The sequence below is a fragment of the Eptesicus fuscus genome, chromosome 2 (genome assembly GCF_027574615.1).
Source record: "Eptesicus fuscus isolate TK198812 chromosome 2, DD_ASM_mEF_20220401, whole genome shotgun sequence".
In the NCBI taxonomy this organism is placed as follows: Eukaryota; Metazoa; Chordata; class Mammalia; order Chiroptera; family Vespertilionidae; genus Eptesicus; species Eptesicus fuscus.
This window is the reverse complement of record NC_072474.1, coordinates 63871339-63888897: the sequence shown is the minus strand read 5'-3', so window position 1 is coordinate 63888897 and position 17559 is coordinate 63871339. Positions and strand designations below refer to the sequence as shown.

At 36.8% G+C, this 17559-nt stretch overlaps 1 protein-coding gene across 10 annotated transcripts in view; it reads right to left on the bottom strand.

Moving 5' to 3' along the window:
* SEC31A (SEC31 homolog A, COPII coat complex component) overlaps positions 1-17559 on the bottom strand; it is a 79526-nt gene that overhangs the window by 41354 nt on the left and 20613 nt on the right. For all 10 annotated transcript variants that reach the window (XM_054727783.1, XM_054727784.1, XM_054727785.1 and 7 more), the window contains 6 exons: positions 15691-15833; positions 11031-11130; positions 8042-8203; positions 7693-7845; positions 2557-2784; positions 1543-1617 (listed from right to left, as the gene is read on the bottom strand). In XM_054727783.1, the coding sequence (XP_054583758.1) occupies positions 1543-1617; positions 2557-2784; positions 7693-7845; positions 8042-8203; positions 11031-11130; positions 15691-15833 (861 nt within the window). The remainder of the gene's footprint in view (positions 1-1542; positions 1618-2556; positions 2785-7692; positions 7846-8041; positions 8204-11030; positions 11131-15690; positions 15834-17559) is intronic.

Here is a 17559-nt window from a genome sequence, read left to right as displayed (position 1 = left end):
CATCACCTCACTCAACGACAAAGCTAACTTCAAAATAAGCATGTTTTCTTCTAATTTGTTTTAAATAAAATAACTATAACTATTTTTTAAAAATATTTCTCAGGCACTCACTCTGGAAAGAACTGCTATAAGCAGTATTTTGACAATCAAATTCTATTTCCTTAGTTTTTGCTATCTGGTATGCAGTAACATTTTCATATCAATCTGTTAAAAACCTAAAGAAGTTAAAGCATCAAGAAGAGTAGACTAATAATAAATATAAAAAATCTAAAGGAGTGATCCAAGACACACAGCCAGTGGGGCTGTGATGTGACCCCAAGACTGACAGCATGTGTTCAATATGCCTAGTATGCAGTATCCAACCTATACCACGTATGTGACAACCCTGCAATGCTATAGAAAACTTTAATCATTTTCAAAGAATGACAAGGGTTAATATAAATTACACAAAGAATCTATAATATGTCCTTCAAGGTTTCCAAAGTCAGAGTGTTTCTACTCCTGTTCATGCCAACACTGTGGAATAATAATTAAGCCCCTCTTAGAGAAGAAAACTGTAAAACTAGAATACAACTTCCTTTTTAAAAGGGAATCTTTAAAAAATTAAAAGTATTAAGCAAATCTCTTGGACTTTTTGTTTATTCAGGTTGAGTGCAATAAACACCCTTGTTCTAGAATATTTACTAGTTGCTTGTTAGCTGGAACAACAACTCAACACACAGTTTGGAAATTGTGGGCTAAAGGCATGAACTAGAGTGGAAAATTGTGACAGCTTGAAATAGTACCCTATTTTTCATCACTTAAGTTGTAGTGAATGTGGGGTGATCTCTAACAGTTTCCCTCTCTCTCCCTCAAAGCCACTGGTTACACACCCTCCTAAAAATCTGTGTTATTTCCAGTGCTTGAGGTTCACAGCCTTTTTTTAAAAAAATATTTTTTTACTGACCTCAGAGAAGAAGGGAGAGGGGGAGAGAGATGGAAACATCAATGATGACAATCATTGATCGGCTGCCTCCTGCATGCCCCCCAGTGGGGATCGAGCCTGCAACCTGGGCATGTGCCCTTGACCAGAATCAAACCTGGGACCCTTCAGTCCACAGGCTGATGCTCTATCCACTGAGCCAAACCAGTGGGCGGTTCACAGCCTCTTATCATTCAAAGCCCAATCCTTCTTGACACGGCTCTTTAAATTGAAGGTGGTTCTGGTAGCTTCAAAATCCAGGTATAGAGTGGAATTCCACATTTAACAATAGTACTCAAAGCTTAGGCAACCAAAAACAAATTCTTATAAATATTTATTGAATGAGAATGTCTGTGTGGAACTTTATTTTTAATGTTTTTATTGATTTTTAGAATGAGAGAAAGGGAGAGGGATAGAGTAATAGAAACATCAATGAAAGAGCAACATCATCAATGGGCTGCCTCTTACATGTACCCCCATTGGGCGACACTGTCCAGGCTAGAACTTTATTTTTAAAAACCTATTCTACATAAATATTTTACTTGTGTAAGAACAACCTTTTCACTTTTCCAAAAGTTTACCTTTTTTCCTAGGTCTTCTTTACTGTATCCTAGAAGTTGAAGGTATTTTCCACGAGAATCATCTTCAAAGTTTACCTTTAAAAAAGACATATTCTTGAAACAAAGACCTGCATATAAAGGCCTAATTTTTAATTAATTGATCAAGTTTCATGTGGAATTATTAAAAATATCTAACATCTACTATATCAATTGGAAGGTTCACTTTAAGAAAGAATCCAAACAATAGTTTTTTTTTAATATATTTTTTTAAATAATAAGAGTACTTCTAATTATCCTGGTTGAATAAAGCTTACTTTTAAAACTACAATTTTTATAAATATAAACTAACTCATGTCCAAAGGCTCTATGAATGCAGAAGTCACACTATGAGGAACATTCAGCATCCTAAAACTCTTTCCCAAAATTAATACTTGATAAAAATATATAAAGATAAATTATAATTTTAGAATTTTACCATATTGATTCAAGATCTCTTTACTTTGGAAAATTCATTACCAAGAATAGACATTCCAGTGGAGGTAAATGACCAACCAGAAAATTCTATTTGTTATTCTACTGTCATAAATGCAACTCAGTAAAAAGGATGAGAAATGCCTCCAATCTCTCTCCCCTATATCTCTTCTGTCTTTTCCTATTTTCCTTAACTGGATCTATCACAAAAAATAAATGATCTATTTTTTATTATACTTATGTTTTTTAGTATACTAAGTCCTATGTTCTAATTTTAAAACAGGTCTTGTGAATATTATGTCTTTCTCACTTAAGTTAATCTATTATATAGTTTTTTACTTATTAAAAAAAGTACTTCATATTAGGCTTTTCAAAAAAGAGAGGGGGAAAAAGAGAAGGAAGAACTCTTGACATAAAAAGTTAGGTCATGTGCTCTTCATAAGGATTCCTTAATTTCATCACATTCTTCTAATTGTTTCTTTAATAGGAAGACAGATTTAGAATATAATGGGAGTAGTTAAATTTGCAAGTAATGAAATAAAATTGTTTTAATTCCAACTTTACCTTCAAAAAGGACCACACATTTTTTTCAAAATCCGACTGAGAAGCATCAATTTTTTTCTGACAATAATTGACAAAGCCTTGTGATTGCACAACCTTCTGAAGTTGGTCTGATCGGCTGAGGAATTCCTTTTCAGTTACAACCTGACTAATGAATACGTGCTGCTGTAGCTCAGCTCCCTGCTGAGACTGTACTTTGACATTCTCAAAGGTAACCAGTTTGCCTCCAAACTATAAAAGAACAAACAAACAAAATCAGTTTGAACCACAAAGATGTGGCCAGAAAACATGCTATTGTAAACATGCTAACAGAAAGAACTGTGACCTAAATAAATACATATCCCTTTGGATAAAGTTAGTTGACACACTCTTCCATACCCCACAATTTGACCCTGTCTTCAATTATTATTCCTCTTCACAAAACCCACCTTCTAGATAAAAATGACTACTTATTGTGCCCCACAATTTCTCACCTACTTGATTTTAACAACTTCTACATGCTCAATGCTACTTCCCTTCAAGACCCAGGCAATGTCACTTCTTCCATCCCAGATGTCTTCAGCATATTATATATCTCTTTTGATTCAACTATTCTTTTTTTTTAAATAAATCTTTATTGTTCAGATTATTGCAGGTGTTCCTCTTTTTTCCCCCCCATACTTCCCCTCCACCTGATTCCCCACCCCACCCATGCCCTCACCCCCCACCACTCTTTATCCATAGGTGTAAGACCTTTATCCAACCTCTTCTCACACACTTCAGACCCCTGTCCCCCTGAGAATTGTCAGTCCACTCCCTTTCTATGTCCCTGATTCCATTATATTCACCAGTCCATTCTGTTCTTCAGACTTTTTATTCACTTGCTTTTTAGATTCACTCGTTGGTAGGTATGTATTTGATGTCTTTTTGTTGTTCATGATTTTCATCTTTAACCCCTTCCTCTTCTTCCTCTTCTTAAAGAATACCCTTCAGCATTTCATGTAATCCTGGTTTGGTGGTGATGAACTCCTTTAGCTTTTTCTTATCTGTAAAGCTCTTTATCCGACCTTCAATTCTGAATGATAGCTTTGCTGAGTAGAGCAATCTTGGTTGTAGGTTCTTGCTGTTCATTACTTTGAATATTTCTTGCCACTCCCGTCTGGCCTGCATAGTTTCTGTTGAGAAATCGGCTGACAATTGTATGGGTACTCCCTTGTAGGTAACTAACTGTTTTTCTCTTGCTGCTTTCAAGATTCTCTCTTTGTCTTTTGCCCTTGGCATTTTGATTATGATGTGTCTTGGTGTAGTCCTCTTTGGATTCCTCTTGTTTGGGGTTCTGTGCGCTTCCTGAACCTGTAAGTCTATTTCTTTCACTAGGTGGGGAAAGTTTTCTTTCATTATTTCTTCTAATAGGTTTTCAATATTCTGCTCTCTCTCTTCTTCTGGCACCCCAAAAATTCGGATGTTGTAAGCTTAAAGTTGTCCCAGAGGCTCCTTACATTATCTTCATATTTTTGGATATTTTTTTCTTTTTGGTTGGGTGTTTTTGGTTTCCTCATATTTTTTTTCTCTGGTTGGGTGTTTTTTGTTTCCTCATATTTCAGATCTTTGGTTTGTTTCTTGGGGTATGTTGATCTACAGTTGAGTTTCTGTATATTCTTTATTTCAGACAGTGTATGCTTAATTTCTGACTGGTCCTTTTCCATTATTTTGACATTTCATTGAGGTCCTTGAAGTCCTCATCAAGTTTCTCCACAGTTTTTAGAAGATTCTTGAGTAACCTTATAAATGTGGTTTTGAACTCTATATCGTCCCGTAGCTTACTTTCCTCTATTTCTTTGATTCGTGACATGTTTCTGTGTCTCCGCATTTTGGCTGCTTCCCTGTGTTGATGGAGCGGCTTTGTGTTGTAGGTGACCTACAGGGCCAGTAGCTCAGCCTCCCCAATCACCTGAGGTGGACGGTCTTGGTGCACCCTTTTATGAGCTGAGTGCAAAGTCTTGGTGTAGTTAAGCCTTGGTTGCTGTTGGTACCCTGGGAGGTATTGTCCTCCAGACCAATTGGCTGTAGGGACCCGCTGTATTTATAACTGCTGTGCTGGAGACACGCTTCTGGTGCAGGACTTGTTTCAATGGGGCTTTGGTGCTCTCTGAGTCTGCCTCCTGACTGTGTCACTTATGGATGTGAGGAGTTGAGGTCTGTGTCTCACACTGACCACTAGGTTCACTGGCTTCTGGATCTCTAATGGGGTGCAGGTCAGCTACTGTCTGAGGCCACCCTGTAGGAGCTACAGGAGAATTCCAGTCTTCTCCTCCCTGCTTGGGATTTGGAGATTTTGGAGCTGTCTGAACTGGTTGCTAGCTTAGGTGGCACTCCATTCATATGCAAAAGCCGCTGCTTGGAGCTTGGGTGAGTTTGAAGGTTGTGCGGGGCGGGGTCTCAGGGTGTCACTAGGCTAGGGCGTGGCAAACAGCAATGGCTGGGAGCCAGCCTTTCCGCGTCTCGCACCCCAGCACCGCAAACAACCACTCCTCCGCACAGTTCTGCAAGCAAGCCACCCTCACTTTCCAACCCGATGGCAAACAGTCCAGAGACAGAGAGGCATCGAGGATGCTTCTCCCCGTAGGAGTCTGGGTCCCGCCTGTTTCCCCTTCGGTTTGAAGAAAGCAACGCCTGCTGCCAGCTGGGATCCGCCTCCAGCCCGTATCTCGCGCGCGCATGCCCTGGTACCTCAGTTTTTCAGCGTTTGTGTCCTGAATGCTCCTCTCTGTTTCCGTCTAGTTATGGAGCCTCCTTTCAGCCAGCCCTCCCATGGCTCTGGGTGATAGAAGCTCTGTTCTTTAGTTGTAGCTCTGAAATTGTTGTGTACTGCCGCAGATTAGGTGTTCACCTACGCCGCCATTTTGGGTTCTCCCTCAACTATTCTCTTTTGATTCAACTATTAGTCATATGTATTTGTCTCAGATGCTGTTCTAGAGTTTTAGAGGATGGCAGAATAGGCCACTCTTGCAAAATATACCATTTGACATAATGATAATTTTAAGCTAATGAATACTTGAAAACGAGCAGGAACAAGGCACTCTGACCTTTTATTTTCTTCCTGAAAGTAGGAAATGAAACTCCCATATGAGAGCTGCTCTCCCTATACCAAGAGTAAAGAAACATTCTTAAAACCAGAGATGAGAGTTAAGACAGAGAAATCTGTACAAACAGTTGTTAAATAACAATTATCTCCCTTTAGTCTCTTTCTATATTTTTACTTTTCTACAACTGCCATCTGTTCAACCTAGTACATAAGCACTCAGGCTTTGCCACTTTTTTGAGTCTTCATTTTCCTATGGAACTTCCATGCAATGTAAAAATCTGTATGCTTTTCTTTTATTCTATCCTATGTCAATTTAATTCTTAGGCCAGGCCAAAAAACCTAGGTGGGTAAATGCAAAGTTTTGTCTTCTCTATATTTACAAGGAAGGCTCTGTGTCTACATTATTCTTTTATTACCTAAAGTACCCAATATCTGCCTTGTATATAGCAAGTAGACAGTTAATATCTAATTAATGTATTCATAAAAAATAAACATAGGTAAAGAAGAAAATACAGGACCAAATTTGGTTCTTTATACTCAGTAATTTTTATACAAGGATTATGATCTTTACACCAACTAATCTTTTCTTTTTTAAAATATTTTATTTATTTTAGAAAGAGGAAGGGGGAGAGAGAGAGAAATAAAGAGAACATCAATGTGAGAAAAACATTGACTGGCTGCCTCCCGCATGCAGCCCAACCAGGGATCGAACCAGAAACCTGGATATGTACACCCTGACCAGGAATGGAACCTGCCACTTTTTGGTATACGGATGATCCTCCATTGAACTGAGCCACACCAGCCAGGACTACACAACTTATCTTATTAAATATTTAAAATATTAAAAGTGTTTGTTGTGTCAGGCATAATAGGAAATACCAAGACATAAAACATAAGCCACCATCCTTAAGAAACTAATATGAAAATAAAAATGGATACAAGCACAGATAAGACCATGATATGGAACTTCACAGAAGGGCAAAAAGCATTGCGTTTTCTCAAGTTTTAGGAAAGTTTGAGAAAACTGCACCCAAAAGCAAGACCTAAACTGAATTTAACAGGATGATTAGGTTTATTTATTTAATTGGTTCTATGTATTATCATTATAATGCTACATTATAAGAATGTAAATGCTGTTTGGTAGCCATCAGTTTTTTAAATCATCCAAAACAAATACAGAAAACTTAAATATCGCTACTGAAGATAATAAAAATATTTTAAAAATCTTAGTAATGTAATTTATAAAAATTGAAAAAAAAAATTGGAAAGGTTAAAAATAGAAAGTATAGCCCTGGCTGGGTAGATCAGTTGTTTAGAGCATCATCCCGATATACCTGGGGTTGATCCCTAGTCAGGGCACATACAAGAATCAAAGAATGAATGCATCAATAAGTGGAACAACAAATGTCTCCCTCTCTCCCTCCCTCTCTCTACCCTAAGCTCCAAGGGAAGAAGAGAAGAAAGAACACAACCTCCTCCAAAAAATCTCCTAAAAAAAACCCCACAAAAGGAATGAAAGAGGAGATATAGAAAGAAGACAAGTTTAAAAAGGTGAAGGGAGAAATAGATTGCTGTTGTACAACAATGTAAATGTAGTTAATGCCACTGAACTGTTATGTTTTAAAATGGTCAAAATAGCCCTAAGCAATTTGACTCAGTAGTTGAGCATCAACCTAAGAACCAGGAGCTCATAGTTTATCAGTCAGAGCACATGGCCAGGTTGCTGGCTCAATCCCTATCCAGCAGGGGGCATGCAAGAGGCAGCCAGTCAATGATTCTTTCATCAATGTTGTTTTATCTCTCACTCCCTCTCCCATCCCCTCTAAAATCAATAAAAATCTTAAAAAGAAAAAATGAAGAAAAGAAAAGAAAAGAAAAGAAAAGAAAAGAAAAGAAAAGAAAGAAAAGAAAAGAAAAGGGAGTAGATCCCACTTTTCCTGAGAAGCCATTTTAAATGAAGAAAAAGTCACAGACACATTTCAAACTCAATCTTCTTCCAGCAGAGTGATTCTACAATAACACTTTTCTATGATAAGTCCTTTGTGATTATGGACCATAAAAGCAAATCCACCTACTGAAAAGGAAGCACCAATAGGCCTTCGGATCCATTTGGGTGGCTTCTTCAGAGGCAACACTATACTATGCTGAGCAGCCTGCTGAGGAATTTGTAATGGAGGAAGGGGCTGTCCTGTGCCAAAGGGATCAAGATTTCCAAAAGATGATGAAAGCTAAAAAAATAAAAAAAATAAAAAATCATCATCATAATAATAATGTGAACATTTCTAACTTGTACAAGACATGTTTTCAAGTTATATCCAAGAATTCTTTTATCACAGTTATCCAATTAATCAGTATTATTGATCAGTAACATCATTTTTAAACTAATTACACAATAAGATAAAAAATCTCAACATTTCCTATTACCTTGTCAGCTTGTTTCTGCCTCAAACCATCTGTACTCCCTCCCATGATAGAGTACACACTGATACGCCCATCAAAGGATGCAGCTGACAAGACAGCAGGATTTCTGGGACACCACTGAATATCAAAGCACCACTGTGTGTTGGTGGGAAGTTCATATAAGACCTAGACAGAAGTCAGAAAATGGTATACAGTCACTTTATAGCCAAAATACCTGAATTAATATGATCAACAAGTACAGCTTAAACAATTTTTTTAGAAAGTGTCTTTAGCCAAGAAAAAAAGGTATAAGAATTTCTTTAAAAGTACAAGAAAGTCCATTATGATAGCCTATTACAATAAAAAAGGACTGCTACTCAAAATTTCGACCAGATTTGGAATAAGCACATCTTAAAAACTGAAGTTTTTATTGAAATATTAGTAGATGCATCTGAAAGACCAGAACACTCTATTAGAGTTAGCTTACTAGGCTCTAAAAGATCACTAGTGTGTTATGCAACTGGTTTTGCTTACTAAGATCTAAACAACCATATTTAGACTATTTGAAGACCAAAATTAAAAAATAATATTGAGAAGGAAGAATTCACTGAAAATTTGGCTTTTGGTCAAAGCGAGAAAACAAGTACACATCATTCTTATTACAGTAAAATCAAAACAGAATTCAGCATAAACAGTTTTTCAGAAGGAAAAGAATATTGAATTATTATAAAAATGTCTAATATAAAACCTTTACAATGCAATAACTGTTGCTAACTCAAAATTAGTGTGATAGTAATTGATGCTCTTCAAAGAGCATCGGTTTTGTGGCATTAAGAAAGGGAATGAGGAGTTATTGTTTAATGGGTACAGAGTATCAGTCTGAGAAGATGAAAAAGTTCTGGATATAGATGGTGGTGATAGTGGTTCAACAATGTATACAGAACTGTATACCTAAAAAGATAAGTGCTATGTGTATTTTACTGCAATAAAAGAATAGGTATACTATGAATCTTTCAAAAGAAAAAGAAATAAAATTAGCTTAACTTTGGCTTATGTAACATTTACAATGTTTTATTTTATAAGAAAACAGAATTAAGTGAAAAGGTATTTTAGCCTGCTTGTCTTTCATGCTTAAATTGATTGATAAGATTCAAAGTTTCATGATATTTCAATGACCTGTGTATTTTTAATTTCCCTTTAAATAAAAAAATCTACTACACTGTTTTAGTTTCAGAATGCATGAAAAGTTTATCACTTCAAAGTCTGATAAGCACACAAACTAATCATATGCAAAAATTTCATTTTATCAATTTATATAATTAAGAAAATTAGAACAATAATTTCTATGAATTTTGAACTCACCTGGGAAGGCACAGTGTAAAGGCAAGATTTTTATTATTTGGTGTACAAATCCTATAATACTAGGGGCCCGGTGCATGAAGATTCGTGTACTGGGGGGGCGGGGGAGGAGGTCCCTCAGCCCGACCTGCACCCTCTCCAATCTGGGAGCCCTCAGGGGAGCCCTCTCCAATCTGGGCGTTTCTGTCTTTGCAATCAATCATATGAGCGAATTGTCCGAGACCCCAACCCAGTTTGATTTGTTGATCACAGAATAATAGAGGCATTTTTAGGTTATCTTACCTTTAATTTTTCCTAGACACTCTGATTTTACTTATGTCTCTCACCTTTGCTTTCCCTCTATCCCCCACTGCAACAGTAACTTGCTCTAGGCTCACTTTGCTCTAGTGTCTAGGAGATCAGTCTGCCACCAGAACTATGATTCCCAGAATTCCTGGTGCTCCCCGCACTCTGGGTTTTCCCTTCCTGCTCTGTCTCCGTCCCACAGCCTCCCACTCTGCCAAGTCCTCCAAACTGCCAGTTCTCCCTCTCTGCTCTCCATCTAGTAGCTTGGGGAGCCAAGTTCCCCAAGCCGCTCCACTCTCTGCTGGCGCTCCTGCTCTGATCTCCACCTGGCGCCTGTGTATGCAAATTAACTGGCCATCTTTGTTGGGTTAATTTGCATACCCACTCCTGATTGGCTGGTGAGCATAGTGGAGGTATGGTCAATTTACATGTTTCTCTTTTATTATATAGGATAAGGCGAAACTTACTATTTTAATTTTTTCTCTGTCTCTCCTAACTTTAATGTTTCTACATTCTTACAGACATCACTCCATTTGAAAACTTTAAATCACAAATCAAATAACAGAAGTACTTGTTTTAATATTATAGATTAAAAACTATTGAAGATACTTTTTATTTTTACAGTATTCCATCTGGGTAACTAGCAAAGTACTTGCAATAATCTATTTTAATTTTTAAGAAGAAGTTTATAAAAACTATAATTAAAATTTGCAATCTCTTGTCCAACACTGAAAGAAAGGAGAACCATTCAATTATTAGAAATAATAAAAACAATAGTTGAAAGAAAATTTTAGTATATAAAGCAAAGCAAATAAAATTAGTTATACAATATTTACATTTAATAAGGTAAAATGTCCTACATCTAAATTTCTATAGGTAAAACATGATAAATTTATATTACAAAGTATTATATTCTTGCTGTATAATTCACAAAAGAGAATCAAAACCCATTTCTACTGATTTCCAGAAGTCAAAGAGAATCTTCAGGAATGGTAGAACAGGAAAAAGACCCAACCCTTGAACACTCCTACTCTGAGGGCACTGATTTACAGCAACCACATGTTAAATAAATCAGTCCAAGTATTTCTGAGTCTAGGTAAAACACCTTTTATTGTAAATGGGGGGTAGGGTATGATTACTAGTTTCAAATATACTATTTCAATGACTAATTTTCCCAGATGACTCAACTGAGCTTAATGTTCCTGATAAAAATTTCCAATAGATTAACATTTCACACATACCCCCATCTACTTTCACATGTCCTTAATTGTAATAACGCATTAAAAGAATCCATATGAAAAATTTCTTATTCAGGTAGAGATAAAATATTATGATAGCTATAAATCTATGAAATGTTTCCTCTCCATACCTCTCCTGTGTTTGGGTTGGAGCAGAGAATCTTAGCATCTTTTCCACAGCTCAGTAACAATTCAGGATCTGCCATGCTCCAAGCAATTGCCAAAATTCCCCTTATAAAAAACACAAAGAAATGAAAAAATTTTTAATCTTGAAAAAAACAAATCTCCAAATTATTTCTGTGTAAGATTTAAAGACACACACCGCTAACAAAAATATAATTTCATATAATCTACCTGGAAAGCAATTTAGTGATGCATATGCTCTTTGATCATCACAAAGATATATACTAGTAATACAATGTGCAGAGTATAATAGCAAAAAATAAAAACAAATGCCCAACATGAACTGTGTAATAATAAATTACAGATCTTTAGATGAGAAAATGTGTAGTTAAAAATTCTGTTGTAGAAATCTATTTATTACTATTAAATGATGTTCATAATTAATGAAAAAAGGTTAACTATGCACATAAATTCATATAACATGTAATCACATTAAATATTTACACATCGAAGTTATGTATATGTAAATAAAGATATGCACAACAAAATGTTTTACTTACAAGTAGGTAGGAAATATAACTATTTCACATTTTCTTCTTTTTGTCTACATTTTCTAGCTTTTGTTATCAGAGAAGTTCTAGCATAGGAAATATTTTTTATTAAAAGATTTAAAAATTTGTCTCATAAAGTATTACAGATCCAAATGCCAAAGATCTAATTCTAGTTATTTTTTGTGTTTTTTTTATTTTTTATTTTTATTTTTATCCTAAGTATAACAAAAGTAAAACTATTAAAAGTGTGTCGTTTCTATATTCATGCCTTTTTTGTTTAGAGATGGAAGGAAAGTAAACATTATCATACCATGAAGAAAATACTAGAAACTAAAATTTAAATACCAGATACTAAAAAATATTAGATACTAGAAATATACTAGAAACTAGAAATATATTTGCATATTTCTTAAAACAAAAACCATACAAATTAATATCCCTCAATTCTCCTGAAAACATCACAGTAGCTAAGCCAATGAGGTGATTTCTTTCCCCAAAAGTTGTTTTTAATTTTATATTTCTTACAATTTAAGTCATCTCAGAATCAGGAAAGTATGGTACAGGACCCAAATTGTTCATGACTTTTGTTTCCAATAGTTTATTTTTTTAAAGTTAAAATCTTTATAAAAGTTATAAGCACAGTGTGATATACACCCTAATACTTCTCACCTAGATTCACCGATGTGGCCACATTTACTTAATGTCTTTCTCTCTCTGATTATTTGAGGTTAGTTGCCGATATCATGACATCTTATCTTTACACTTATCTCCTGGGATAAGAACATTCTCCTATATGACTACAATACAAATACATACTGAAAATACTTATTATTTATATGTAATACTTTAAAATAATATAGTTCATATTCAAATTTCCTCAATAATGTATTTTGTAACTGCCTTCCCCCTTTATAATTCAATCATACATGTCAAGAATGCCTTTTTTTAAAATCCATATATTTAATATCACATTTTAAAGAACATTTAGGTTTTAAATTTTTTTTTTTTAAATCACAGAATGGTGGATTGGAAATAACCCTAAAAATCATCTAACCAAACTGTTGCATTTATTAGAGAGAGAAAATTGAGAATTAGAGAGATTAATTTTCTCCTGGCACCTGGTATGGATTTATGCCTTGCTAAATTATGACCATTCCTAAGTCAGTATAATGTAGTGTTAAGGGTATGAACTCTGATGTGCTGGCTGGTGTGGCTCAGTTGGTTGGGCATCATCCCGTGCACCAAAAGGTCACCAGTTCAATTCCAGGTCAGGGCACATAACTATGTTGTGGGTTCGATTCCTGGTCAGGGTGCATACAGGAGGCAACCATTTGATGTTTCTCATATCAATGTTTCTCTCTCTCCCTCTCTCTAAAATCAATAAAAACATATTTTTAAAAAAGAGCATGTTCTCTGAGATCAGAATGTTTGGACTGGAAGTCAGTATTTGAGTCATGTGATTCAGGTCAAATTTAAACTCGCTGAGCTTCATTTTCCAATCTGTAAAAGAGGCTAATAGCACTTAGACCATAGATTTGTTATGAGGATTAATCAAGCTAATATTTAAAGTGCTTGCATACTTTACATGTCATATAAGTGTTAGTTGTCTTCCCACTACAATGTAAGCTCCCTAAGGGCATACATTTTTGTCTATTATATTACCGAATCCTAACACAGTAGTTGGTACAGAGTATGTGTTCAGTAAGTACGTGTTACATTAATTTTTTAAAAAACCTTATCTACATGAGAAAAATATTAAAACTTCTCAAAATCATTCATCTATACTAATAAAAGGTTAATATGCTAATTAGGGCAGATGCCTTCTGGACGACCTTCCGGATGTCCTTCTGGAGAAAGCTGCAAAGGATACGAGGGCCGAGGCTAAGACAGCCACGGGCAGCTGCAAAGGGCCAAGGAGCGGCTGCAAAGGGCCCAGGCTCAGGCAGCCACGAGTGGCTGTGAAGGGCCGAGGTGTGGCTGCAAAGGGCCCAGACTCAGGCTGGCAGTGGCAGCAGCAGCTGGGTAATGGGGGTGGTGCCTTCCCCTGATCCACCAGGTTGCCCCTCCCCGCAGAGGGAGGCCAGACTGTGGCTTAGGCCGGGGGCCAAGGCAGAGGCGGTTAGGGGCTATCAGGTTGTGGAGCAAGTTAGGGGCAATCAGGCCAGCAGGGGGGCAAGGTAGGGGCGATCAGGCCAGCAGGGGGGCAAGATAGGGGCGATCAGGCTGGCAGGCAGAAGGATTAGGAGCGATCAGGCAGGCAGGTAGGCAAGTGGTTAGGAGCCAGTGATCCTGGATTGCAAGAGGGATGTCTGACTGCCGGTTTAGGCCCAATTCCACAGGGATTAATCCTCCTAAACCAGCAGTTGGACATCCCTTGAGGGGTCCCAGATTGGAGAGAGTGCAGGCCAGGCTGAGCCTCCCCTGCCCCCCAGTGCATGAATTTCATACACCAGTCTTCTAACATACATGCACGCCTAAGTGACCAAACGACCAAACCATCAAATGACCTGTTGACTGGCTGCTATGACGCACACTGACCACCAGGAGGCAGATGCTCAATGCAGGAGCTGCCCCCTAGTGATCAGTACGCTCCCACAGCTGGCCAACCTCCCATGGCCAGCCAGCCTCCCGATTGGCCCTGATGGGGAAGTAGCCAGCCGGCCAACCTCCTGTGGTCCCTCCTCTGGCTGGCTGGGCCCCAATCAGCCCCGATCACGGACCAAGCCGAGGGACCCCACCTGTGCATGAATTCATGCACTGGGCTTCTAGTTCTTTAATAAAAAGCCAACTGAAGTATAACATTTGAATAGGATTACATTTCGATGGGATTCTTTTCTCCTTTGGAAGGAGCTCAAGGAGAAGTCAAAAACTTTAAGACTTCTTAGTATGCAAATCCACTACATAGGGGGGAAAGGGTTTTAAAGTTTTAGTTTATATATTCCTAAACAGGAAAGAAGAAAAAACACCCAAAAGTACTTAGAAAATTATGTAACATTAAAAGGGATTTGTTTCTGTTTGAAAACATTAAACAAATACGCATAAACTCCCTGGCTACCTAAATATCAATGATGGGAAATTGGCCAAATTACTAATTAAATTTAATGTTACTAAAACTAACAAGAGAGCCTGGCTGGTGTGGCCCAGTGGTTGAGCATCAACCTATGAACCAGGATGTCACAGTTTGATTCCCGGTCAGGGCACATGCCAGGGTCTTGATCCCCAGTGGGGGGTGTGCAGGAGATAGCCGACTGATATTTCTCTCTCATTGATGTTTCTCTCTCTCTCCTTCTCCCATCTTCTCTCTAAAATCAATAAAAATATATTTTAAAAAATAAATAAACTAACATGAGAAAATTCTCATATCTTTTTAGCACATCCACACATTTATTAAAACTGAAAGCAAGCACTAGCTGGTTTGGCTCAATGGATAGAGCATCAGCCTGTGAACCAAAGGGTCCCAGGTTCAATTCGGACAAGGGCATGTACCTTGGTTGCAGACTCCTCCCCGGCCCAGGCCCTGGTCGGGGTGCATGCAGGAGGCAACCAATCACTGTGTTTCCCTCACTCTTCCATTCTCCCTAAAAATCAATGGAAAAATATCCTTGGGTGAGGATTAATAAAAACAAACAAACAAACAACAAAAAAACACCTGAAAGTAAAATGAACCACATACTTTCTCAAAAGTGTTTCCTTTTAAATTAAAATAAAAAGAAATAAAACAAACTTTTCAATTTTACTTGACATTGAATGTTATGCAAGACTCTTCATAAGTATGATGACCCTAAGAAAGAGCAAATTGTATAAAGTCAAGAGTTGTCCCAAAGTGTTGTGATCTACTGGGATTTTGATCTATTAATTATTACTTGAAATAAGTAGTGGAAAATCCTCCACACATTTTTGTGTTCTTATGATATGATTTGGCTACCATTTTGGGGTACAGAAAATTAGATAACTACTGCTTAAAATAAAAACAAACCAGTTATTTATACTAACTTTTACAAAAATAGAGACAAAGTAGATTCTCTACTTTAATAAAAATTATCTGATAAATCAAAGTAGTAAGTAAATATGTTTTTAAAAATAAACAATTATGTTCGTTGAAAGAGCAGCATGATACCTGGCATGGTTTTCCAGGACACGGAGTGGAGTGGAGGCAAAGCGAAGATCCCACACCTGGACCACTGGTAACCTATCATCTTCAGATGCAAGGACCATCTGAGTAGCAACTTCAGGATGCCACGCCAAACCAGAGCAATGCATCTGCAGACAGTTAAGGCTAACATTTTTATCAATCATATTATTTTATGAAAAGCCAAAATGAACTTAAGGAATATGCCTTTGTTGAAACAAACAGTAGAAAACATCAGCTCAGGCTTAGTCTATTTAAAAACACACACAAAATAACTGGTGGGAGGAAGAAGAGGGTATATGAGGGATAAATGGGGATGGAAAAAGACTTGCTATGGGGTGGTGAACACACAATACAATATACAGATGATGTATTATACAACTGTACACTTGAAACCTATATAATTTTATTAACTAATGTCACCCTAATAAATTCAATAAAGTAGTAAACAGACCTCCCCAAATCTAAAATGTATTAAATTTTATTAAACAATCTTGAACAGTAGTCTTAAAAGTAAAAAGTTTAAATGTTTTCAGTTCATCCAGCTATTTGATACATAAAGCCATTCTGGGCCAGGACCTGCTTTGCTGCCAAAAATGTAACTAGGAGGAAGTTTGTTTTGTTTTGTTGGTTTTTTAAATATGTTTTTATTGATTTCAGAGAGAGAAATATCAATGATGAGAGAGAATCATTAATTGGCTGCATCCTGCACCCCCCACACTGGGGATCAAGCCCCAAAACCTAGGTATGTGTCCTGACCAGAAATCAGACCTTGACCTTCTGGTTCTTAGGTCGATGCTCAACCACTGAGCCATGCTGGACAGGCCAGGAGGGAATTTTATACAAATTTAAATTTTAACACTTTCAGAAAAATAAAAATAAAGAGAAAAACATTTATATATATGTAAAAGGCTAATATGCAAAGTGTCCCTTCAGGAGTTTGATCGGGAGACCGGGAGACCGGCTTGCTATGATGTGCACTGACCACCATGAGGTAGCGCAGAACATAGGAAGGCCCTGGCTGGCCCTGATTGCCGGCCAGGCCTAGGGACCCTACCTGTGCACGAATTTCGTGCACTGGGCCTCTAGTATTTTAATAACAAAAATCCACACCTTTCTTCTATTTTATCAGAAAAATCAAGATAGAATGTCTAAGCAACAACTACCAAATTTTCACATGGGGATAAATTAACATTATTATTGAGAATTACTTGAAAGTTTGGGGATCCTATTAAGTATTTCAGAAGATGACTGAAATGTTTACTGTATGCTTTATTTCAATGAAACTTGCTTTAAAACTTCCAATTCATTGGGAAAAAACAAACCCCTGAAGAAATACTCTTTTAAATAGTTTTTGTTGTTAAAAAATTTTATACGCATTCTCTGATTTAGGCAAAGTTGTTTTGGAAAATGTCAAACCATATAATGTGATTAAAAACAAACTAACAAAACAAGGCCCTAATGGTATCTAAATTATCTTACAGCACATGATAACATCATATTAAGGAATTTGTAAGGTCAAAAATTTAATGTGTTATACAGCAGCATCTAATGGGCAAGTGGAAGAATATTAGCTCACTTTAGCAGTACCTAATAGAAGAGATGAAACCAGGAGTTTGGAAACTACAAGTTCACAGTCATAAAATTGTAGGAAAAATCCTTACACTTTAGAGAAAGGTAAAAATGAATTTAAAAGTTGCTGTATTGCTTTGAAACAGCTAGCAAAGCAAAACACGAAGAATATCGTTGAAAAAGCCCCCAATCTCTCTCTTTATCATTAATAATATCCAACATGGTTTACCAAGAACTTTATTTTCCCTAAAGAAAAATCCTCTCATTCCCACATGACTGGCCCAT